Source organism: Lissotriton helveticus, chromosome 3_1, assembly GCF_964261635.1.
Source record: "Lissotriton helveticus chromosome 3_1, aLisHel1.1, whole genome shotgun sequence".
Taxonomy (NCBI): domain Eukaryota; kingdom Metazoa; phylum Chordata; class Amphibia; order Caudata; family Salamandridae; genus Lissotriton; species Lissotriton helveticus.
In genome coordinates, this window is record NC_136061.1 from 459,629,879 (window position 1) to 459,656,051 (window position 26,173).

General features: G+C 45.6%; 1 protein-coding gene across 6 annotated transcripts in view; it reads left to right on the forward strand.

Annotated features, from left to right (window-relative positions):
* PIKFYVE (phosphoinositide kinase, FYVE-type zinc finger containing) overlaps positions 1-26,173 on the forward strand; it is a 2,266,845-nt gene that overhangs the window by 17,258 nt on the left and 2,223,414 nt on the right. For all 6 annotated transcript variants that reach the window (XM_078680343.1, XM_078680347.1, XM_078680342.1 and 3 more), the window contains exons 2-3: positions 19,451-19,632; positions 20,666-20,845. In XM_078680343.1, coding sequence (XP_078536469.1) covers positions 19,461-19,632; positions 20,666-20,845 — 352 coding nt within the window. In that variant the 5' untranslated portion in view covers positions 19,451-19,460. The remainder of the gene's footprint in view (positions 1-19,450; positions 19,633-20,665; positions 20,846-26,173) is intronic.

The following is a 26,173-nucleotide window of genomic DNA, read 5'->3' on the forward strand; positions in this document are numbered from 1 at the left end:
GGAGTTTATGTATCTGCTGGTAAGCATATTACTAATACTATTCAAAAGAACAATATTGGAATTCAAGTAGCTTGCCCCATTTCGAAAACCACGGACGATTCCACAGAAATCAAAGCCAAAGGTAGACTTTTCTTCATTGGACCTTTTTCTTTACCGAGGACACCTCCCTCCAAGTCTCAACAATGGCTGCTGCAGCCAATTTTAATCCCTCTGCAGTGCAATCAATCGGGTGTGATGTTTTGCCAATTTCTAAAACAAAAGGAAAGGGGCTGATGAATGGTCACCGTCTTCACCTGCAACACCCCCAAAAAAGGTAAGATCGGAAAAAGGTTAAAAGAAAGCTTAGAAGATTGTGCAAAAAAGGGGCTAGGAAAATTGAATTCCCTGAGGAAACTCCTCTTTCCTCTGTTTTACGTAGACCTTGGGGGAAGGGTGAAGACCTCAAAAGGGTTTGAGAATTCACAGCTCTAGGCTGTTCCTGGGAATCTGCATGGTCAAAGATGTTTACATAGCGAGTCACTATCAACAGAGCCGTAATTTGTATAAACAAGTCATCTTTGATAAGGAGGCGGAAAAGGTGGCCCTCAATTCTAACATCTTTGCTCCACCTGTTCATCCGCATTGGAACTTGAATGATTCAAGGAAATAAGTCCACCAATTGCTCTGAACCCGATTTCACCAGCCTTTGTGCCTCGTATATCAACTGACTATGTGGAAAATGGCCCTTAAGATCTCCAAAACTTTCTTGTCTATAATGCAAAAGAGAATGGAGGAAATCACATATTTTAACTTGATCTTATTTACCAACAATTAAAAGATTTTTTTTAACTGATCCCTTTTGCTGATTCTATTGAATCTCTTGACCCAGGTAGACCAACTTAAGTTAATAAGTAGTAGTGATCTGGAGTTTGTAGAATTATTAGTCTAGAGAAGAAAACAAGGGTTACATTTAAGTCGTCCGTTATTGTAAATTTAATTTTGAACAACTGTGAATTATTTGGGTGTCAAGGAGTTTACATTATTCCATCCGCCCTTAAAAATAAGGTCTTGCCAGTGGGCGGGGCGTATTATTTGCCATTGTCTTATTCTATTGAGTAATGTTCGGTTTCACAGGAAGAGATTGCTATCAATCCAAAATTAACAATAATTTCATGTAAAGCTGGTTCTAGGGTGGTTTCATGCGATTATTGCAAATTGGTTGTGCTTTCTAAAAGTGATGATATATCCCTATGGGCCTGGCTGGCTGATTAGTTAAACTCTGGAAATATGGCTGCCCCAAATATGCTGATTCAGCAGGGTGTTCAGTAGTGGGTCACCCTCCTTTAAAATTGTTTCATGGAATTTAGCGGGCTGCTGGAATAATCTGGGTAAAATAAAGAATTTGGATGTATTAGGTCCTGTTGTAATCTGCTTGCTAGAAACATGGGCTCTGTCAGGTTTTGAGGCTGAAAATGTCTATGTAAATTGTTGTCCTGTTGCTAAATAAAAGAAAGGCCATGCCAGCCTTGGTATATCCACACTATTGTCTACAAATTTTAATTGGACTTATCAAGTGTATTTGCATGGGGAGAGGAGTTGGCCTAACGGCTAAGGCGATCGACCTCGAATCTGGGAAACTGGGTCCGAGTCTCGGCAATGATGCTGAACATCCTGTGATTCTGGGCAAATCACTTAATCTCCCCATGCCTAACAAAAATGTATGTGTCCTCATGTAACGCAATTGGTGCTATGTAAGGCGCTCTGATACCCAATACCTTCTGGTCAAGTTTGCGCTATATAAAACTCCGTACAATCAAAACTGTTAAATTGCATTTATTTCCAGTGCAGAATTCGGGGCACCATTCTGTTTTTTCTTTTATTTTGGTTAATCTTTATATTTCTCCAGGACAAGAAAATACTAATTTATTAAGTGAGTTCTTTTGTTATAGCAACATGTTTGTATAAAGTGGGTATCACCAAGGTCCTAATAATAGGAGCTCTAAATGCAACTGTCTCTAATTATTCTCTTGCTCTCTTAGCGGACTAAGTACAGGAAGAGGCCGTTCATATCCCGGCCATCATGTTCCCCCCACCTCCTCCAGGACAAATAAAAGAGGTTCCCTGCTTCAGGGAGCTTGTAGGGAACATGACTTAATAGTCCTCATTGAGAGAATACATGGTGTTCCCCTTATAAAAGCAAAAGCAGCCATGATAATCACTGTTTTTAGCTCGTATATGTTTTTCCTCTATCTAGCTGATTTAAAGGTTATAAAGAATATTTTGAATGATCACAGTATTCTTCTTTTCACCATTAACGGGATACTGGAGGATGTGGATTCATGGCAGTCTCTGAGACTGAGACTGATTATGTGTTACTTGCATAGTTAATGGGAGGGTGTTATGGACCAAGAAAGAAACTGTAACTATCAGCAGAATCAGGGAAATAATTGAAAATCTTCCCTCATCAGAATGGTTACCTGGAAACGTTTTTGAGGAAAACTAGTCAGGATAACTCTGAATTCAGAGGTTAGCCCTTGCAAGAAACCCATTTTCTAAAAATGGTAATACACTGTTTTTAGCAAGTTCATTAATCATCTGCTAAGAAGACAATACACCTTTTATTCTAAGGGACGAAATAAGTGGATTTGACTCTGAAATAGAAGAACTAGATAATTGAGAATCCAAAAGAGTCCGGGTAAAAATATTGAGGAATAAAATGTAAAAATCTAAATGCCTTGAAAATCATAGAGGGCTATAGGGGCTCCTTCTCCAAACCTAAGATTAATAATATTTCTAGCATGGAATGGCAAAAATACATTATCTCCCTCTATGCTTTGAACTCACACCCAGTAATAGTGTCATTGAGTCCCTAGATGAGGGTTCAGCTGGGAGTTGTGCTACCGTTCTTCCCTCAATGAGACAGGAAGTGTTGGATTATCTTGAAGTTGCTAGGAATACTGGGGCAAGAGGTCTGTCCTAAAGCTAGACCTGGATTTATGGGCCACTTATTTAGTGACGCTATTGTCACTTGTCCTGGGTGATCCCCAGCTCTTGGAGGGGCTGTATTATTAGTCGGTTACATAAAAAAGGCACCTTGATCCTTCCTGGCAATTATAGACAGATCACCCTGTTGGATGCCACAGGAATTTATTTTTCCAAATGTGTTTTATCTAATCTACTTGAATGGGTATGGGAAAATCTTATTATTCCTTTGGTGCACACAGGATTGGACAATATAACTGCAATGCATCTCTTACTGGAAAAATATGGGATACAAAGAGGGTTGCCAATCTACACAGCTTTGATAGATTTTTCAACTGCTGTTGCCCACGTAGACAGGCCGACCCTTTGGGAAAAGTTGAATGCCTTAGAAGTACCAGGGAAGGCGGGGAGAAGGGGTGAGTCCGTCCTAAAACTCATTATTGCTCTCCATTCAGCTACCTGGTGTCATGTTATGTTAGGAGATAGGCGTTGTATAATACCCAAAATCCCAACCCGTAATAGGTTGAAGCAGAGATGCCTGTTGGTGCCCCTGCTTTTTCCCCCAATATATGGCGTAGCTGCCCAATGTGCTGAGCAAGGCCGCCTTTGATGCCCCCAAATTAGGCTCCCATCATTTAGGGATTTTGCTTTATGCGGACAAAATCGTTCTTCTAGACTTGACACCTATAGGTCTTTAGAAACGTCTTAATATTTTCACTCCGTTCCTGAAGGTTAATATAAATAAAACCAAGATTATGAGGTTCGGTACAAGTGGGCATCGGACCATAACAAAATATAAGTAGTTCTATAATAGTTCTGCCTTAGAAGTTGTAAAGTCTTATCCATATTTGGAAAAATGATGACTGCACATTTGACAGATACTGAACATATGGTACACATATCTAATAAGGAATATGCTCACGAAAATGCACTGAAGTCACTTTTCGGAGCAACAGGTAACAGGCACTTTATTGATCTCCTAACTATATAAAACGAAGATTCTGTCGACCCTTCTTTATACTACAGAAACAATAAATATCAAACAATGACACTTTATGCATACGGGGGAAGGGAAGATTTCTCCGCACTATTTGCACTTTAAATTCCATGGCTTTAATAGAATTTGCTTTGGTGAGCACTTGCATAAGAGGACTAACCACCATTCTAAGATAGTATCATTGTACCCTTCATGCCAAGGAAAAGTTTAAAGGAGTCTTCTGTCCATGGAATGTCCACTAGGGCCAGTCCGTTTATAGCGAATAGTTTAGCTGTGCTTCTGCACTTTTCTATGACTAAATGGGAGATTGAGATTAAGCTATGTTTACCTTAACGTTTTTAAAGTTTACTATGGGAAACACTTCGATGGAGAATGATATGGTTATATATAGCACGAAATCTCGGTTAAAGTGTTTCACTCAATCATGTCAGGCAGCAGTTCCCCAAGTGTATTTAATGTGGTACCTGGAACAGGCGTTGCGAAGATGGATAATACTTTGAAGATTGAAATGTTTACCTGTTACTGTTACCTGTTACTGTTAGCATATATTTACTGTTACCATATATTTATTTTTTCTCTGTGTCCCTCATGTTACTGCTGTTGTGCTTACCCTGTTGTGCTTACCCTGTAAAGCGCTCTAATATCTGATACCTTTGCATCAAGTTTGCCCTGTATAAAACTCAGTTCTGTCAGCAAAGGTTCTTTAAGGGTTGAGTTGAGAGCGGAAGACTTCTGAACGTTAATCTTAAAGCCTGCCGCTAGGGAAAAATGCTCTAGTTAGGACAGGAAGGCCGGGAGGGAGGTCCGAGGAGCCTCCAATGTTGCACTAAGATCGTCCGCGTATAGACTAAGAGTGTGCTCGTCCCCTCCAAAAATGTCTGCCAGTGATGAGGGATTGTCGCAAGTTCTTTGGGCCATGGTTCCATATATAGAGCGAAGAGTAAAGGGGAGAGTGGGCACCCTTTTCTGGTACCTCTTTCAATGGGAAAGGAAGTAGATGTATAACTGTTGACTCGCACCGATGCCCCTTGCTTAGTGTAGCTGCTTAAGACCCAGTTTATAAACCTGGCAGGGAACGTAAAGTGTCGTAAGACTTCCCGTAAGTAGGGCCAGTGCACCCTGTTGAACGCTTTCTCTGCATCAATGAAGAGGAGCATGCGTTCCGAATCAAAGTGCTACGCTTTATCAATAATATGCAGCAGTCTCTTCGTATTGTCGGGGCACTGTCGTTTGGGGATGAAACCTGCCTGTTCTGGGTCAATCAGACCGGGAAGAAGGGGGGACAGTTGTGCCACCAGAATCCCAGTAAATAGATTTAAATCGACATTGTGAAGCAAAATCAGCCTATAAGAAGAACACTGGTGCCTATCCTTCCCAGGTTTGGGTATGACAACTACCGATACCTATAGCATTGTTGAGGGTAAAGATGAGGGGGTCCTCTAACGTTGTATAGTCGGGTGAGGACAGGGGACAAGAAGGAACAAAAGGCCCTGTAGAAGAGGGCGGAGAACCCATCCGGGCCTGGAGACTTGAGCAGCTTTTTTTTTTGAGATGGCAGTTATCACTTCTTCTATTCTAATAGGGGACTCAAGCATTTCGGCCTGGTAGGGTTGCGATTTTGGCTTTCGTGGCATTTCTCAGGTATTGAATAGGTGCATCAGGGGGAAGAGGTTGTGCTTCATATAGCTCAGCATAGTGTCTCAGCAATTTGCTGGTCTGCGTTCTTCTCTCCTGTTAGGGTGAGTATTGAGGTGATTCCCGTGGCTTGCCTTTGTACTCGCAGTCTATTGGCCAGTAGCTTCCCACAATTATCTCCCCCAGGGTAAAAAAGTATGGCGGAGCCTAAGCGATGCGTACTCTGCCCTATCTATATCTAAGGCGCTTAATTGGACGCATGCGGCTTCTAGCTGACCCCAGATTTGTGGGGCCTCTGTCCCTTTGGTGGATGCGTTCTGTTCAGAGGGTCCAGAACGCAGCAGCACGTATGTTGGTGGCGCTTCCAAGATCTCAGTTGGTGGCTCGTGCTCTCTAAGTTGCACTGGCTGCCCATTGAAGAGCGCATTCAGTTTAAGGTGCTGTGCATCGCGTACAAAATTTTGAAGCACCAAGCCCCTATTGGGCTATCGGGTCTATTGATGCCATATATGCCCAGGCGTGCTCTGCGATCTGCCAATCACGGTCTGGTCTGTGTCCCCAGAGTAAAAAAAGCGAGGGCAGGGGGCCGATCGTTTGGCCTCTTGGCGTCCAAACTCTGGAACTCCCTCCCAGCACGCATCCGAGTCATCCCTAATCTTTTGGCGTTTCGTAAGTCCTTAAAAACATAGCTGTTTCCTACCATCTGATGTTGGTCGCTTGTGAGACTCTCTGCTCCTCCTCGGTCTCTGGTTGCGCTGGGACGCCTTGTCGCTGAGGCAGCCATGCGCATTATAAATCCTGTATAAATAAATACATTTTCTATGTGCCTAATAAGTAGTCTACATGAAACAGGGATGAGGCATCCTTCAGCCCCAAGTCAAATGCACCGCTATATAAAGCCTTCATGGCCATTCCGTTTCATCCATCAAGTCATCCATTTTTCAAGTTCTACTCGTTTCTAACTTTTTAATCAACTCTTTTCAACCTCCTTAGTGATATTCCACACTCTGGGTTTTTTCGCGCCATTTTTCATGCTTCTCATGTATAGACTGCCCATCCGGACCTCTTGTTTACACACGATAAATGCGCAGGTTCGTTCCAGCAGTGTTTATTTAAGACCCAATGCATTTCGGGGCTGTAAGCCCCTTCGTCAGGGGACACTGCTTACAGTAAATAAAACTCCTCTTTCCTTCCGTGTCACGTAGTCTAGCCTCACATATGTTTTGTAGGAGTGGGGGTAAAAGGTGTATTCCCTGCCTGTGGGTTGTGCAGTTCTCCCAATGTCTAAAAGCCCATTTCCCGCAAGGTCTGAAGTCCTTCTCTGGTGATGGTCCCTACCTCCTGGCGGATCTGTTGAGTGTGCTTTCGAAGACTAAATTTAGGTCTCCTCCCAGTAATAACAAACTATCTGAGGACCCACGATCTCCCGTACCGCCCTCTAAAGGAATCCCTCAGGACCTTTGTTTGTGATGTAGACTGAGCCTATAGTGAGAGTGTGCGTACCTAACGTGAAGGTTAATAGTCGACCCTTAAGGTCTGCTCATTTGGTACCTAGTTTCCTGGGACAAGATGAAGAGAGGAGGATGGCTACCCCTGCTGATTTGGTGTTCATGGACGAGAACATTTGTTGGGGAACTTCTTGGAGCACAGCCTGTGGGTGTCTTCGGGGAGAAGGTGCGTCTCCTGGAGGAGGCAAATATGTGCCCGAATGCTCGAGATAGGAGAGGATGGCGCGCCGCTTGATGGGGTTGTTGTTGAGCCCTTTAACATTCAATGTGAGTATCTTAAAAGAGTGTGGCATGTTGACGGTCGAGTAGGGAGGGTAAGAAACGCACTACTATTGACAGGCAGAGCCATTGTGGATCTCTTAGGGAGAGAGCCACCAATCCATTCTTGTGGCACAGCCTAAGGCTAGCATTAAGGGTCAGATCCAGGGAGTATGGCAGGCGCTGAGACCTAACAATTCCAATTTAACACAGCAAACAGTTAATATTTCACACATAGTACTTTGGTTGTCCTGGGTGGCAAGTCCCACGGGAGAAGGGTGGTTCAAGTTGTGACGTTGTGCCCCCCACCTACCCTCTGGGCTCACTCCCTCCACAAAGAAGGTATAGAAGTCCCAGAAAGATTAGCAATGAAAGAGCGCCAAAGGATCAATGAAACCGCGGAGGCCATTTCATGCCGGGCCCCCAGAGTCCACCTCCAGGTAGGCCAGCACTGCCTGTTGTTCCCTAGCAATTGTTTTCGGGTCTGGGCTCAGTTGAGTTGTAGATTGGACCGCCGTCTTCCATTTGTGAAGTTCACGTTCTCTGCCCGAACTGTAGGGGGAGGCACTCCGGAGGATCATCCACGAGATTCAGCAATTGACGATCTTCCTTTAATGAATGTGTTTGGTGGGTTTTGCCATTGATGCGGAAGATAAGTTGGAACGGGTGGACCCAGGAGTATAGCACTTTGATGTCTGGAAGGTGAGACGTGATCGGGCAAATGCCTTCCTTTTTAGCAACACGGTGGCAGTGAGGTCCTGGTATAAAGTGGGTTGGTGCCCCTGATAGTGGATTGGGTGGCTGTCCCATGCTTTTTGTTGGATACATTCCTTTAATTGATAGTCATGAAGACATGTAAGAATATCTGCAGGGGGACCCTGGGAGGGCCTCCTCAGTCCCACTCGGTGGGTACGATCAAGCTTAATTTCCAAGGCTGCAGCGGCTGCTAGTATGGACCTGAAGAAGCTGCCGGCGAATGCTTCAGTGTCCTGACCTTCGGCTCCGTGTATAATGCCCCTAACGCGTATATTGTTGCGCCTCGATCGGTTTTCCAAGTATTCAACGTGGACCTGTAGGTCCAAGCACTGATCTTTGTGGCGGATCACGTCCTGTTGGAGTTGCACATTCTCTTTGTCTGTGTTTGAGCTTTGCGTTTCCAGTGTGTTGACACTTTCACCTAGTGCATCTACATCCCTTCTCACCTCTCTGAGCTCCTGTTCTAGCTCCAGCTTCATAATTTTCAGGTCTACCCAGAGTGAGGCAAAGAGCGCTTCAATGAAGGTTCGGGTGAGTGGGGCCTCCGCGTCTCACAATTCAGTGGGATCTTGCGCTTCGGGAGGCTGCGTGGTATTGCCAGCCGATTTAAGGACTGAGCTGTCCTTTTTCCCCGGTTGCCACCATTTTAGTGTCTTGGCCTTTTGAGGGAGTGAGGTAGGGTAATGCTGGTGGTCCCCCCTCGCTTCTGCCTTAGGGCACTCCCTGCGGATTAACTAGTGGCGGTACTGCTAGGTCAGTGGCTGGAGTTGTATATGTCCCTGATGAATCGCCAGGAGAGGCACGGAAGTGAAGGAGTGACCCAGACTCCCGGGACGTAGCCCAGTGAAGCGTGAAGATGGGCCGCAGCTTATCGTATTTAAGGCCTCAGCTGAAGGGCATTATCACCATGGAGAGGCCGCCTACTTGTGGGACACCGCCTACGAGAAGTAAGTTATCCTGGTGAGACAGTCTAACGTTTATATCCCCTATGCAGCAGAGTCTATGTAGGATTGCTCCCAGGCCCCTCGTGTGAACCAGGGCCTCCGGTGTGGTGGGGTTGGGACCGGGCTTCCCCCGCCTCTCTCTGTTCTGGGCTGTTTAGTTCCCCAAAATTGGCAGTCTCGCAGGAAGGAGGCCTGGACGCTCAGGTCGGACGCAGATTAGCAACAGGGGGCATAGAACTCACCCTCCTGTTGTGCACCGGGCAGAGTCCTCACCAAGCCTTCTCCTGTTCCTCGGTTCTGCCTCCGCCTTCTGGATCCGCCTCTCCGTTATGACGTCTGTTCTCCACTAGTGGGCCCTCAGTAGCTCAAGGCTATCCTCGCTGTCCTTCTCGTTGATACCCTGCTCCATCCCGTAGGCCGCCCGTTCCAGGCTCTCTGTTAGAGCTGGCCCTCGAAGAGGTAGGCCCGGCATGCGCGCTCGTGTCGGCGAAGCAGCGGGGAAGCCACTGCTCAGGCCCTAGTGGGGCTTGCCGGACGTGGAGCAGCTCGGTACTGCGTCTGCTGGTCTGTACTGCAACGGCCACTTCGATGCTCCGCCTCCCCACGTCCTGAGGTGCGGTCCGGCGTTCATCAGTGCTGGCGGAGCTGTGGCAATACCTGAGCAGCCTGCACCGCCTGGCCCAGGACACGCTTCCACAGCCGGCCAGGTTCAGTCCAACCAAACCCCCGGGGATCATGCGCCAAGCCCAAAGTCCCTCCAGCTTTTCCTGCTGCCAAGCAATACCGCACCAACAGCTCCTCCTGGCTGGCTCGCTGAGTCGTACTGTGCGATCGGCGCTAGGCCGATCTCTTGCAGGACCCAGCAGGCCACACCGCACTCGTCCCTCGGTCCACTAAGCTCCCTACGGCTTCGGATCTCAAGCGCTTGCCTTCAGCACCAGTTCATGGAGTCGATACTGGCACCACCCTTCTCCATGCCTTTCTCAGTCCCAGAGAATTAAAGACATCCAGGAGATAGTTCTTCGCTTCCAAAAAGGCTCAAGAGTCCTTTTCATGAAAGCCCTGTTTTTCCTAGGTCTGCTGGTTTCCTGCATCTTCCTAATCACTCTCTCATGTTGTCACATGAGGGCCTGCTGTGGTGCCTCCGCAGGCCGTGGCTTCAGTATGCGGGATACCTACCATACTTCATTGTGATCTTCCGCAGTGCTGCTGTTGAAGTGGCTTGATGGGGGAAAAGAGGCAAACCCAGTTCACAGGATGGCCTTCCGTTCTTCCTCCTGGCTGTGATTGCCGTAGAGACATATGCCTTCACCCTAGGGGAGCCCATCTAGAGATCAGAGGTTGTTGAGACGCAAAAGCCATCTGCATGGTAAAGGACGTGCACCCCTTCCCTGAGTGCCCCAACTGTACTGATGTCTGAATCCCTAATGAAGATTTTTGTTATCATAGGTAAACATGGATCATGCGTGTCTGTGCCCCAGGACATAGGCATTTCTCATACTTTGCTGATTTTATTGGAAAGGGAAGGGTTCCCAAAGCGCTGCCCTTCTGCCTTTACCATGCGGTAAGCAGCACGAGTGCGGTTGTGGCTGCATATCATGTACTAATCAATAGGAGTGAACGGGTCCTTTTTACCTGTGTCTCTGGAGTGAGGCCTACAGGTTGACTCATTTAAAGTTCCTCTATTGTGTGCTTAACTCGCCCTTGGCCTATATCTGTTTAGTGTTTAGTGCTGTGCAGTGCATGTTAGGTGTACATGAGACTTGAATGTATGTGAATAGTACAATAAAGGACTAAGGCAGTATTGTGCAGTGTGTTTGTTATATGCTTGGGCTGGGTGTTTGTTTGCCTGTGAGTGGTACTATACATTAAGGATGTATTGGGGTGCATGTGTGCTGTATATATGTGCTGGGCGATGTGTGCCTGTGAATGGTACAGTACATGGCTGACTCTGGGTTCAAATTTGGGAGACTCAGGGCTGAACGGTGAAACATGAGGTTGTAGAGGAATACCCCCAGAGGGATTTTTGTATTACTGCATTCATGTAAGCTTGGTGAAACACGCTGTGGAGAAGAAGATCCATCCTCTCCCAGTACACTTCAAAGGGGGCTCTTTGATTCATAGAGCAGTCACAAGTAAGAGGCCTTGGCACGTCTCAGGAAGGAGATGGGGCTGATAAGAGAATCATAATGAATAAGTCTAAGGTCCTTTGCTAACCTTTTGAAGCACAAATCACTGTCTGACTTACAGGTGTGAAAGTCTAGTAACTCCCATGGCCTGTGCTATGGGGCTATCCTCTTGGAGTCTTCTGGAGGAAGAGAGGGCAGAGGAAATGGCTCTTCATAATGAAGCAGACCCCTAGCATAAACCTGAAAGATTTAAACCCTAAATCACATTTGGTATCTGTAAATGGACTATAAGAAGACTTGACTGGAGGCCAAGGTGTGAGAGGCCATCATCCAGGGAATCCAAGACCATCTGTCCTGGAGCCTGGAGCACCAGTACCTGCCTGTTTTGCCAAGACCAGTGTGCCCTGTGAGGAACAGGTGAGTGTTGGAGGGAGCAAGGTGCTGTGGAGAATCCTGTTGAGTGTATTCCCTTAGCGTGGTGAGAGGAGACTGTTGCTGCACCAATCAGGTAATTGCCTGTGCAGCAAGGAACCAGAAACTTCATATGACTGGGGAAGCCGCCATGAAGTTATTGGCATATGGACTGGGCAGTCTCCCATGTGTGGTGGAAAGCCGTCAACCCCATATGCCAGGAGGGGCTTCCGTGAAGAAATCCGCGGTGCCATTTGGGTCGTAGACATTTTGCAGTGCAGAGATTTCAGCACCATATGCCTGAGGGGGGGCACCAGGACCATACAAGAAATGTGAATTGTTTAGTATAGTCACTAGAGCTGAGAGACCACAGTTGGAACCCCTACGGACCAGCACCATGGCTGAAGACCAGCATCAGGACCGTTGCACTACTTCCCACTCCTCCCAGCATTTGAGTAACTTGAGGACCGCTGAGCGCAACCCACCTGGGCCATATGCAGAGAACTTACTGAAGACTGCAGCTGCAGGACCGGTGCCCGCAGATGGGCACACTGAGAGACTCCAGTTGTTCCCGTCCTGAATGTGTGGGTAAAACCAATTTCTGCACAAGGGAAATTGCTTGCCAGATTACGCTTCGGCACTGGAACACTTTTGACTTTAAATACAGATTCGGAGTGGGACTCCTAAGACTCATACTACTTGTGACGTTTCACCTGAATGTCACCAATAGTGAATAGGAAGTAATCACGATTGTTAGAGCAAGGACGGAATAGAACTCCAGGACCACCTGAAGAAACACTAGAGCCGTGATCTCGGGGAACTGTGGAAGTTGTTTGTGAATGTCCTATTTCCCTTTGTGTTGGTGGTAGAATAAAATACTACTTTATGTTTTCATAAAAACAAGTATTTGTCTGGATAATCATTATTGCTGCTGCACATATTTTGAGTTGTGAGCCTGTGTTAACTTCCTGTATTCACCGTACTCCAGAGAAGCTTTGGACTGCTCAATCCGCGCTATTACTGAAAATCAAGTTCTTAAGAGGTGCTTAGCCCAGTTGCTCAGGGTCCATAGTAGCGTGCCCCCAAGACGTCCAGAGTGGAAGGCCGAAGTCACCATTGCTGGTCCCAGTGACTCCTGCTTGCCCCCAAGGCCCTCTGAAAGGGGTTCTGACAAGGGCCTCAGGTCTCCGGAAGAGCTGCTTCTTCATATCAACAGCCAAGGAATCTGGCTCAATTCCAATCACCTATTGGGTTCTCTCCGCGTCGGAGCCAACAACATGAGCTGACAGTATCTTACCGATCTTGAGTGGCATCCTCGGTCATGGTCAGTCCAGGACATCATCGCCTAGTGGGACACTCCTCAGATGGACTTATTCACCTCCATGGAAAATACTCCGTGCAAGCAGTATCTATTGTGGGGAGCCTTTGGCGATGCATTTCCCCTGATTTTGATGAAGATTCACCAAGACTGGGCCCAATTTATTCTCATTGCCCCAGATTGACTGAGAAGTGTGTGGTATGCAGACCTTCTGCCCTCCTTAACATGTTTCCTGCTTCGCCTTCCACTCAGATTGGACCTTCTCTCCCAGACAAGAGATAGTGCTACACCTCACTCGCCCAGACCAACGTATAATTGAGATGGGACAACTGGCCTCCTTCCCTCTGTCACTGGAAGTGGTTGACGTCATCTTGGCTACGCATAACCCCTCCACTAAGTCCTCTTACTCTAGCAGATGGGACAACTTTGTTGCATTGTGTGCAGACAACGGTGTGGATCCCTTGGAGTCAAAATTATCTCAAGTGCTGCAATTTGTGCTGTCCCTTGATCAAAGGGGATGTGCCATTGGCACTGTGAAGGGTTAGTTAGCTGCCCTGTCTGCTTTCCTTTGTCTGCCGGATCAGCCATCCCTGTTGTCATGAGTTTACTTAAGGGCCTGACCAATCTGTATCTCCCAGCTCTCATTGTGGTTCCTTAATGGCACTTAAATCTGGTTCTTACCTTTTTGATAGGGACTCCGTTTTAGCCCACTCACAGTTGTACTCTTTGTATGTTAACCCTTAAAACTGTTTTTTTGGTTGCTATGATTTTCACTAAAGAAGTGAATCGACCCCATTTCACTCTACCTCACTCCACGCCACTAACTTTTAACCATGCTGAACAGCAGCCACAATGGTGTACAACATGGCTAAAAACCTTGTCAAAGCCAATAGCTCACCCTTAGGTGAAACCTGTTGGCTTTGCCAATGCTTGTTTTTCATTATGGCTAGCTGTGGCTTTTGGGCTCAGCCGGCTCCTAGGGAAACCTAGCAAAGCTGCACATTTTTTTACCTGGGGGAATCCAGGATGGGGTGATGCGAGTTGTTCTTACCAGGCTTTCTTACCTAGCAGCTCTTGGAAACTTCAAACTTTGATTTGAAAAAAAAAAGCACATTTTCCTTACATTTCTGTGATGGTGAGTTCTGGAATCTGCAGAGAGCCACAAATTTCCTACCAGCGGTCATCCCCCCCACGTGTCCCGGGAAAAATAGTACCTCACCTGTGTGGGTAGGCCTAGCTCCTCAAACAGGAAAGGCTCCAAAAGGCAAGATGGACACATCACTTTATTCCACTGAAAATGTAGCCTTGTTTTTTCAATGTGGCTAGCTGTCGATTTTGGGCCAAGGGTCCAGCTGGCACCTAGGAAATCCTAGCCAACCTTCACATTTTTGAAAATTAGATGCCATGGGGAATCTAGAGTGAGGTGCCATGTGTGGCTATCACCAGGTTTCCTACCCAAAAGCCCTTGCAAACTGCAAAGTTTGACAAAAAAACACTTACTTTACTCACATTTCTGTGAGAAAAACTTCTGAAATTTGTGGGGAACCACAAATGATCTACCAGCCAGCATTACCCCACGTGTTCTGATAAAAAATGATACCTCACTTGTAGTTGTAGGACTAGTGCCTGCAACAGGAAAGAAAGCCCCCAAAACACCACATAGGCACATCATATTTTTTTTACTGTAAATTGACCCTTCTTTGCAGTGAGGCTAGCTGTAGTTTTTGGGCCTTAGCTCAGTCTACACCTAGGGAAGCCTAGCAATCCGATGCATTTTTATAACCTAAATCAAGGGGGAATCCAGGGTGGAGTGACTTGTGTGGCTCTCAAAGGATTTTCTTACTCAGAAGCCCTTGCAAGCCTCAAACGGTGACTAAAGAAATACATTTTCCTCATGTTTCTGTGAGGGAAAGTTCTGGAATCTGCTGACAGGCACATATCAAACCAAGGTCAGTGACAATCACTCCGCAAGGCTCCTATTGAACTTGGTTTGATGTTGGGTGTCGCGTGCACTAGGCCCAGCCACACAAGTGAGGTAGCATTTTTATCGGGCGAAGTGGGAAAACGCTGGGTGGTAGGAATTTTATGGATATCTGAGATTTCTGGAAGTTTATGTCACAGAAATGCAAGAAGAATGTGCCATTTCAGTCGAAGTTCGAAATTTTCACAGCATTGTGGATAGGAATATGTTGTGGGATCCATGCGAGGCACACTACCCTGGATTCCCTCCTTATCTAGTTTTCAGATATGTCTGGGTTTGTTTGGACTCCTGCTCAGCGACCACACTTGGTATCCTAACACTGGAGCTACCCCTATTTCTGATATATCCACACTGCGTTTTGGGGCCTTTTGTATCATAAACACAAGGCACAGCAAATGCAAGTGGTGGCACATTTTTATCAGGGTAAGTGGGGGAATGTATGGTGATAGGATTTTTGTAGATAGATCCCTGAGGTTTCCAGAAGTTTACATCACAGAAATATAAGGAAAATGTGCAAGTTTACTCTGTATGAGATCTAGAGGGAATCTGTTGTAAGAAAATGTCATGGGATCCACACAAAGAACACTACCTTGCACTGCCTCCTATGTTTAGGTTTCAGAAACGTCTGGCCAAAATTTGGTAGGTTTCCCCAGGTGGCAGCTGAAGTGAAATAAACAAACCTTTTAAGGAGGGTCTAAGGGAATATTTAAAAACCTAGCATGGATATACTCCCCTGAGTGTACTTATAAACCAACAAACTATCCATGGGTCTTGAAAGTGTAGAAGGTGTAAAAACCTATGTAGATGCAAAAAACCTAGTGTGCTGTGTACAGAGGATACTACCTAGTGGAGGCAAAGAAATACATCTTTAAAAAGGAAAATCCTTTAAAAGGACGGAAACCCATCACTCACCAAGGTGACATGCTTCATCATCTGGGTTCTCCTTCCTGGTTACTCACTAGTGTGACTAGGGGCTACACCCTTTTCACTAAGAAAGGGGACGCACACAGATGTTTTCAAACAGTGAAGGTAAGTGAGAAACTACAGATGTTAAGAACTATTCTGTGAATCGGAGTGATAGACGCAGTGCATGAATGTGAAAAGTGAAGATAAAATTGGTAGTAGAAGAAAACAATTTTAATGGATATTTTCTACTAATCCAAATTAAAAACAGTGCAAAAGGAGTTAGAACAAATGAACTGCTTAGATGTAACTGGTTCTGGTCTACATGTTTCAGCCTACCAGAACTGAGGCTGAAAAGTGCAGCTAAGTAGCATAGAGAAAGGACAATATTGTGACTTAACCTAACTCTGCTACCCATATGTAAAAAAAAAAAATCCAAAATGAAAATGTCCCTTTTTGCCATAAAGATGGGGATGCTTTAGTTCCATGAGGCTGAAAGAATGTTAGGGTCATATTGGAGGTGGAGGCTAGGCCTGAAGTTGGGCGGGTCATGCAGGCAACCACCACACCTTGTAGCAATAAAAAAACTCCCTGCATCTAGTGGGCTCTTTGACACCCCTTCCCTCACTGACTGTATGTGGACCTCATCACCGGGTGTAGCTGAAAGTTGGGCTTTGTGTATTCCTTCTAGACAGCCACACAGAATAGATAGCTTAGGTGTGCCTGGATGGGCCATTACTGGCAGGAGGGGAGCACAGACTGGACACAGCTCTACTTACATTTGATTGGTTGTGTTCTGCATCCACACAAAGGGCTACATACCCCATTTAAATAGCCTGGAAGCAGGCAAAGGAAGACAAGAAGCATGAGAAACCAGTTAATGGGAATTATATCCCCCCTGGAATAACGGAGCAGACTTTTGTCCATCCTGGGAAACGAGGCAGGAAGCTGTAGGGCAAGGAAATCTGGAAGTCTTAGAAATATCCTCATCACTGGACTCCCCAAATAAGAACATACAACATACGCAAGGGAAAAGCACGTTGACCCCGCAGGCAGGACGCAGAGGCTCTCAATATGATTTGTCCCTGTCACGAAGCGTGTCCGCAATTAAACTCTTCTCTTTCAATCAAAGCTCACCCTTGCTGGGAATGGGACTGGGAGATAGCCCCCTGGGGGAACAGAGTTCTAACCATTTAACTGGTGAGACAAAGTGCACAACTCAAAAGTGATTGTTACAATCAAAACTCCTTGTTATCTTCAATAAATTCTACATTAACGACTGCAATCAATGTCCTCACTTGGCAAACTCAAAAACTCGAAATGCAAATGGATACCATGCAGGCAATTGCTAAAGCCATGACCAACATAGAAGCCAAAATTCACAACTCAGCGGGAAATCTGGAATTGCTGAAGTGGCAGCGAATTGTTAGGTGCTCTTCTCTCCCAATTGTTAAGAATCTTAGTTCTCTCTCAGAAGTCATAGAACTAACGCAAAGACAACTAATGACTGCAGATCACCTGAACCAATGTATAGCAAAAAGAACCCTAAGTTGTGCAAGAAATAATGGAAGTAATGCCACAGCTGGGGCTGAAAGCTCCCCTATTTGCTCACAGCGCACAGCAATGAAAAGTGTTAACCACACCCTACAGAATCTATGTTCAGAAGTCAAGTACCCTACGTATAACAAGTCAGCAAACCTACTTTAGGGCCAGATGCACCTCTAACATCTTCGCAGCTGGCATCAGTGACTTTTCACAATACATGTAAACATGATGAGATTGCAACAGGCAAGAATTTGCTTAGGAACAATGACCAGGCAGACAACCTAGAAGAGGCATCGGATCATTGCAAAATACTATTTAGCAGAACAAAAAAATGCTTGAAGAAGCAAATAAAAAATATTAAACACCGGGGCCGCGCAAAGGAATTACAGCTGGGCCTGGCTACAGTAGATGGCAATCAGGGTCAAAAAATAAATTCAGAGGAGGTCCAAGCACAAATTTACCTGGAGTTCCAGAAATTGTATCCAATTTTTCAGAAGGCTAGGCTCAGTGTCAGGCCAGTAAAGGGCCAGTTAATCACAGCACAAGTACCTCAACTAACTATAAATTCAAGTTGTGAGGACGACCAGAATAATGAGAAGAAGCAGCAGCTCCTACAAGGGACTGAACCCCCACTACAGACAGATAGTAGAGGGAACTGCCTTATAGAACCGCACTTAAAAAGTCAAGAGCAAGATGCACTGCCACTTACTACGGACAGAGGAAGGCCCAGGTATAAATATTGAACCTCAGACACTAACCCTTCAGTACACTTCTGAACCTGTAGATAATTTGCGAGGAAGAAGGACTGCCATTCAGCCACACTGCTGCTCTTAAGGACTGCTGCCTTTCTGTGCTGACCTGTTGCTCTTCTGTGCTGACCGGTTGCCCTTCTGTGCTGACCGGTTGCCCTTCTGTGCTGACCGGTTGCCCTTCTGTGCTGACCGGTTGCACTTCTGTGCTAACCTGTTGCCCTCTTGTCTGGGTGAGAAGGACAGGACCTGCTCCTGTTGAACCCAGGACCCTAGAGTGACTCCAAGGGCTAGTCGGCTGACCTCCTGACTAGAGCCTCCAGGATAGAAGGGTCCAATCTTTGAAACTGCATATCTACGTTCCTACTGATTGGAAATTTGTTGTTTTGATCTTGTTATATTTATTAAACTATTTTGCTGTTTGAAGTGTGTTGCACAAATACTTTATACAGTGCTTCTAAGTTAGGCCTGGCTGTTCTGTGCCCGGCCTTCAGGGTATTGAGCACAGGTCAATTTGAATGTTGCTTGTGACTTCACCCTGTCAAAGATTGTGGTTTCTGCTTGAGTGGGGGTTTACCCCTCAACCAACAACTCCAACTCAAAACACCACTGAAATTTAAACATTCTGGTGAGGATGTTCGAATTTCAGTTGTGTTTTGGTTTTAATTCGTAATCATAACTGCACTTCAACTGTTTTTCCCACAGTGAGCTTCGGAGGTCATTTGCAATGAGGGTTGTCTGCAAGGCCTTATTGCCAACCCCCCAAAAGCAGCTAACCTATTTTATCCAGGCCCTTTTTTCCTACTAGTTTTTTTTAGGGATCGTGGACCCTATTTTAGGGTTTGCAAACCCTTGGCAAGGTTTATGGAAGTGGACAACAAACAGTGGAAAACTTCATGGACCTGTCTTAGGTCTCTTGGGGTCTGCAGGCCTACTTTCAGAATCCCATAACCCAGGAAAGGGCTTGCATTGTCCCATAAAGCTTGCTAGGGGTTTGTGGTTACCACCCATAAAGCTTGGCTTGGTTTTCAGTCCCTATTTTACAATACATTCTCTGGTATACTTCTAGGCCATAACTATTAAGTGCAAACCTCTGCAGCTCGGCAGTTTTGCCCATGATTGAGGGTGCGTTATATGTATGATATCAGAAAACATGTAGAACTTGGAATCTGATGCTTTTATTTACAACTTGGAAGTTTTACAAAGATTTTTTCATTGTTATTCATTCTATGATAAACCTTAGTTTTTATTAGATGTTTGCTGCTGCCACTGACCTTGATTATTTTTCAGTTGTTATATACCTTCTGATTTCCCATTTTGACTGTCTTGCTACCAACTTGGTTTGCCTACCACAGGTCTCATGAAATGGCTGCAGATGATAAACCTTCTCCCACATTGGATTCTGTCAGTGAATTGCCTCGAACCCCAAGCAGCCCTTCCCACCTGACCCATTTCAAACCATTGACTCCAGATCAAGAGGATCCGCCCTTCAAATCCGCTTACAGCTCATTTGTTAATCTCTTTCGCTTCACTAAAGGTAAGATTATGGCCTGAAGATCAATAGGTGGCTTTATAGTTTCATTTTTAAATTCCATACTTAATGTCTCCATTTTACGTTATCTGTTGCATAAATTGCCCCTTGACATTATGGTAGCGATCTACACTCCAGGTAATGATATGTTAAACTCCTTATGCAATTATGGGTGAGGTTAGACCGTTTTTGCATTGTTCCAAAACTGAGGGGGGACTCAAGTTTCCAGCACCATGCATCAGTAACACATTATGACAAGGATTTATGCCATTTTTGTATTCTGATTTTTGTGGTTGTGTTCATCCTGGTACAATTTCATGTTTAAAGTACCAGAATCCAAAGAAAAAGTATCTGACTGGATGAGCTACTCCCACATCAAATAAACTAGAAAACCTGAGAACTATGAACGGTCACACGGTATCAAAACAATCATGAACTACCAGTGTTGTTCAAGCTAATGTTTTTTGTTGTTTATACAGGTCATAAGTTATATCTTTGTCCTTTGTTGACCGAAAGTGATGCTACATTCTTTAGAAATTAGGAGCTTTAAAACCTAGCTCAGTAGGCATTTTGAAGTCAGTCACATCAAACTAAGTTAGGAAAAGTGGGCAAACTTAGTTTGTGCGTTATAAAAATGAAACCTCGAATATAGACCAGTAGTTCCAATGAGAGACATGTAATTTAGTAGCAATCTATTACAAATTACTTAAAAAAAAGAAAATACCTGAAACAAAGGCCTTTTCGCCTCATCCAGTGAAACTGTGCTATTGCCATTGCATATAATCACATCCCATATGACCTTCCAAAAAGTCGTTAAAACCGGTCTTTCCTAAGAGTCTTGCAAATGCTATTTCTATTTTGTGTGTAAGCCTAAGGGTGAACATGCAGTTTATATGCAAACATAGAATACTTCAAACTCTGTATTCTATTCTCGTGTGATTTTCTGTCTGCATTTTAGATGGTGTTGCAAATGGGTGTTGTCACAAGTAAATATTTAAATTGATTAACTTTTGAGATTCTTCTTTATTGCACCTTGCAGACGATGGTAGGCCTGCTTCCACTCTTGACAGAGCAGAAGTTGGACAAGGTGATCAGCCAGCTCTGAGGGAGAAGTGGGCCAGCCCTTTGAATTCCCCAAGGGCACAGTCAGTGAGGTTTCCAGTTCTATACAGAAAACAACTAGACGGGGATCTGATGCGAAGGTCCTCCAGCACCTCTGGTAAGACTATGTTCAGTTGGACAGATTAATCTTGTATAACCACCAGTAATGCGTTGCACACACCTAACCAAAACTAAACGATTTTGGTATTGCTGTTGCCTTCATTAATGTTCACTTTCCTGACTGTTTATTGTGCCAGCTGCATATACACAGATCCTTAAATATTGTCACTTCAGCAAATGAAACAAGGAAAACATCTGTTATATTCCATATAGGTACCCCATTATAGGCTCAGGTAACATTCTAACCCTTCACCTATATTCTTTCCTACATTACATTCATAACCTTTCTTAGGGACTGACTTTTTACCTGGATACGACACTGCACACAGGAAGCGGGATTTTCCCTGGTAAAAGCCTATTATGCATGAGGATTCTTGGAAACTCAGCTGGACTACCATCGCCTGTATAATACCTATGTATAAAGTTAATTCCCGATGTCATCCTAAGTCCGACAAGTGGCACAGCAAGGTAGAACCCCTGGGGAGACCCTTGGGTATATAAACATCACATCTTGCTGAGACTAGTAGAGTAGCTACACTGACGCGAAATGATGAGGTTCCTGCATGCAGATACTCCAGCTCGCTGTGGTCTAACATCCCTTGCGGGGTGTACAACTCGAGACCAAGATGGGGGTCCCACAGTCTCTCACTTGAGGTAATGGGGTTGCCTTTATCCTAGAGGGATTCTTGGCTTAACCCCTGCATACAGGCTAGGTACACTTGAGTAAATCTAGTTAGGGTAGCATCGTAGGAGTACTCATTTTATTGTCATATATTTTATATACTTGCTTGTATTCATGATTATAGCAAAATGGTAGAAATCTACCATCCTTTTACTCTCTTAGTGCTTCTAATCATTTATATCTGTTACTGTACTGAAAACGTTCATACCGTTAATTCTGTGTATGTCTCTGAGACTAAGTGAGCACGAGTGACTGAGCGAAACGTAGTGCAGTGTTTCCACTGTCCTGAGGGATCAGCGTTGTCATGTACGATAGTTGCTAAGAACTATTCTCACCTTGTTAAGACGAGTTTCTAATGACACTGTGAGCTAGCTGGTACACCGATCAAGTGGCACTGTGAACTAGCTGGTGTACACAGGTCCACATACCCGGTGTGGGTGTCTAGAATCAGTCTGACACCAGTCCTACAGCGTATGTTGTCTAAACGCGCAATCCTATAGAGGTTTTATAGGATCTACACGACACATGTATTTATTTATAGAGCGCAACATTCATCCGTAAGGATATCATGGCACTAAGGAGACACATCCTAAATGAGGGGGATCAAGGGAAGGGTTCCGAGGTGATGAGTCAGTCTTGGGGAAAAATATGCGTTTTTAGTTTTTTAATCCTTGCGAAAAAGATGCGTTTTTATTTTTTTCCTAAACGCAGTGTAGTTGTCTGTGAGTCAAAGTTCAAGAGGACGTTTGTTCCAAAGTTTAATTAAAGTTGGAAGCATAACAAAAGTCAGTGAGAGGAATGCAAAATGTGATGTTTGTAAATATTTTAATTAGAAGATATGGAAATAATCTTCATTGTCTACCAGTTAGAATTTGCATGCCCACATCCCCTGCATGGGTCTTCATTCTGAGGTGATATCCCCTGGTACAGTCCTATATTCCTATTAATTAACCAGACCTGTAAAATTCCATAAGTTGAAAACCTGTTCACTTAAACACAAAATACAAACATTTATGTTGCTAAAATATCAATACCAACGATTTCCCATACATAATCCTTACACATAGTCAAAGAAAGAAACTTACCTCTCTGAGGAGCAGCCTACAAAAGAGGGAGAATGTTAGGGTGCTAATGTATTATGCATTGTGGAATGTTTTATGTCCTGCCTCCCGTGGTCTTGCACACACCTCTCATAGTCTAGTTGTGAAGGTTCTCTGGAGTGTGTGATGGAAGTTGGAATGTGTGCGTATATTCTGTTGAAGGTTATTGGAAGCTTCTTAGGAGAAACAATATCTTCTGGTGGGGTGTTGCACCTTTATGTAAATACTTTTATACAACTATTGTTGTGTAGTAAATGTTCTTTGAAGTTGCTGCACAGATGTAACATTAAATGAGTAACACATAATAGCATCCGGTCGTGCAATAAATGCAGTGTGAAAATGTGGTTGAAGCCACAATATTGCATGCATGGCAGATAAAGGTTTGTGTGACTACAACTTTTGCACTCTTATGCCTTTCATATAATGCTGATGACCTACATGATATTACTGGTGGGTTATTATACATAAAAAGTCACTATTTATATCTGATGTCACCAACTAATGGATTGAGGAGATTCTGTGTTTGAAGAGTAGGTTCTTGGGGACGTACTGATGACAAAAATGCATACACACGTTATCCATTTTGCCGATAACCTTTGTGTTTTTGGTGTATTTTCTATTTTAAATGCCATTTTTAGGTACATGAAAGCGATTTCTCTTAGAGAAGTGAATGCTGTCTTGACTTAAGTTTTATTTAGAATTAGTTACAAACTATTTGGATCTGACACTCTACCGTTGCTTTTTCATCGAGTGGTAGGAATGCAGGGCGACCATTTCCCTGCATTAAGTAACAGTAGAGCCTGTTCTTTTAAGTCCTCCTTGTTCCTTGATGTTTATGTGCAGCTGCATTTTCAGCCATTTCACTAAGATGTCTCTTAATTTAGAACTATGTGCATGAAGCCACAGATATAAAAGGCAGAATTGAATAAATTGCAAAACCTCCCCTTCTAAATAATCGTTATAGCAATAGTGTCCACTAGGGATTTAGAAGGGCAAGATCCATGTTGTGTTTTCAGAATATCCACAAAAGATACACTTCTATACTCTAAATCTGAATGAGCTAATTTACACTAATCAAGGGCTGTTTTTAAAATCTGCAATACATCTGGCCCTCCTTCAGTCACGTTGGGGTACCTTTGCCTTAGCAAAGTTTTCTTGTGAACGCGCTTCACTGCATGCTAAGGAATGCATCTTTTCAATCTGATAGATACATATAGCCGCAGATTTCTTAACTTAGAATTTATCCCCAGGCGTCAGACTGGATCCAGAAAATCTTTTTTCCCCAGCAATACCTCTGCACACCGGGAGGTGGCGGCGCCCGCTCCGTCCGGATGTTGTCCACGGAAGTGATGTAAATGGAGCCATATAAGCCCCTCCCGGCGAGCTGACGCCAGTTTTCTTCTTTTCCGCGTCCTAATGCGGATCCGGGTTAAGTAATACCTCGGGCCTGTTTTTGTTACTTACAGGCCTTTTCGACGCCTTTCGCGTCCATGAACAGTGTGTTCGATGTCCCTTGCGGGTTTCACACAGTGCCGGTCCTGCTCACAATAGAGGTCAGCAACAGACCCTCCCAACATCTGAATGTGGTGCTTGGGAGAGCACAATGACTCCTTGGAGAGTGCCGGTTGCCGCCAGTTGCGGGAGGACGTTCTTGTTCAGGGCAGGTCCCTGGACCGTCGCCGTCATTCGCCTGCCTCATGTAAGCATTTGCCCCCGCTCCATGGCGCGCCTCTGGGCCCCACAGAGGGGGGGGGGACTCAAGTTAGGACACCGCTAGCGGGTTTACCCTTGGCTCCAACTGAGTGCCCTGACACTGACACCAGACTCGCCGCAACATCCGAGGCTCCCTGCGGCATTGCTGAAGGTGCCTGCGGCGCGATGCACGACACCGCTTTAGCGTACTCTCTCCCACAGGTTGCCACCTCTGGGAATGTTGAGTCGCCGCCGGTCCAACTCCGAGCCGTCGAGGCCTTTTCCGAGGTCGTCCGGCTCGACTCGGACGGTCGGGACCTTTTTGGAGGTCGGCAACACTGGCTCCACTCAAAGTCGAGGCCTTTTCGGTGGTCGCGAGTCGAGGCCTTTGCGGAGGTCACTGACTGCCAGCTCGGCTTGAAGGGTCGAGGCCTCTTCGGAGGTCACCGGCTCGCCTTGAGGAGTCAAGGCCTTTTCGGAGGTCGACGACTCCAGTTCGACTCGAAGAGTCAAGGCCTTTTCAGAGGTCGCTGACGCCGGCTCGACTCGAGGAGTCAAGGCCTCTTCGGAGATCGCCGGCTCCACTCAAGGGGTCGAGACCTTTTCGGAGGTCGCCGGCTCGACTCAGGCGGTCGAGGCCTTTTCGGAGGTCGCCGACGCTTGCTCCACTCAGCCAGTCGGGGCCTTTTCAGAGGTCTCCGATGTCGGCTTGACGTGGCCTCGATGCCGATCGACACCTGTACAACCTCCAGCTTTATTGTTGGAGGATGTACTCCCGGTGGGTTCACCACCCCCTGAGTCATTTCACTGCTCTCCAGCACAGGCGTCAGTGGAGCATTGGCCTACTCATCCTGCTGCTGAGCCTCTATTAAGTGGCCGGTTTAACTTGCGTCCATCGCCTGCTGATGGCTTGCTCTCACCGCCTCGCAGGGCCACGGGGGCTAGTAGGACGTTCGTCAGGGCTGTTTGCAGGGCTGCAGACATTTTAAGGATGGAGCCGCCCTCAATCCTTCGGAGCCTTTGTGGGATATTCTCCACCAGGGCACGGTGAACATGGAACCATTGTTACCTTTTGCAGAGTCATTGTTTGACATCCTTCTCTGAACGTCGGCACTGCCCTCCTCGGGGGACCCCATGGATCGTGCTGTGGCACATCGCCATTAGCCGGCTCCCGCCTGTTTGACCCTCCATCCTGAAGCTGGTGGACTTGAGCTTCAGGGAGCTCTCTCTGTGACTCCTGTTCCGTTGCAGCCTCCCACTTGGGAGTCTCGGTGGTTGGAGTAATATGGCCGTGATGTGTTTGCATCCACCAGCTCAGGACTCCGGTCCCTCAACATGTTGTGTGTATTTGCTCGGACTCAATTTGCCATTTGGGACGCTGTTGAACGGCTCTTCGCCTCCTTGCCGGAGAACGCTTGTGTCGTTGTGGCCCGCTAATCCGTGATGGCCAATATACGGTGCACTTTTCAGTTCGGTCTGCCAGGAAACCCACTGACTCTGTGGGTTGTACTATGGCCAGGTCGGTTGCCATACGCCACCACGCGTGGTTGCGTTTTTCCCAGAGCATGTTCAAGAGCGACTTAGAGATATACCATAGTTAGATTTGGGGGTCTCTGGTTGGCACAGGTAAGTACTTGTGACAAGCAGGGACCCTCTCCTCTAGTCAGGACAAGGGGATTACCCTCTAAATTAACCCCTGCTCACCCTCTAGGTAGTGTGGCGCGAGCAGACAAGACTTATCTCAGAGCGTTATAGGTTAAGCATTTGTGAACACATACAGTAACTCAGTGACAACACAACAAAAGGATACCACACGAGGTTTTATCAAAAATAATTATACTTTATATAAGAC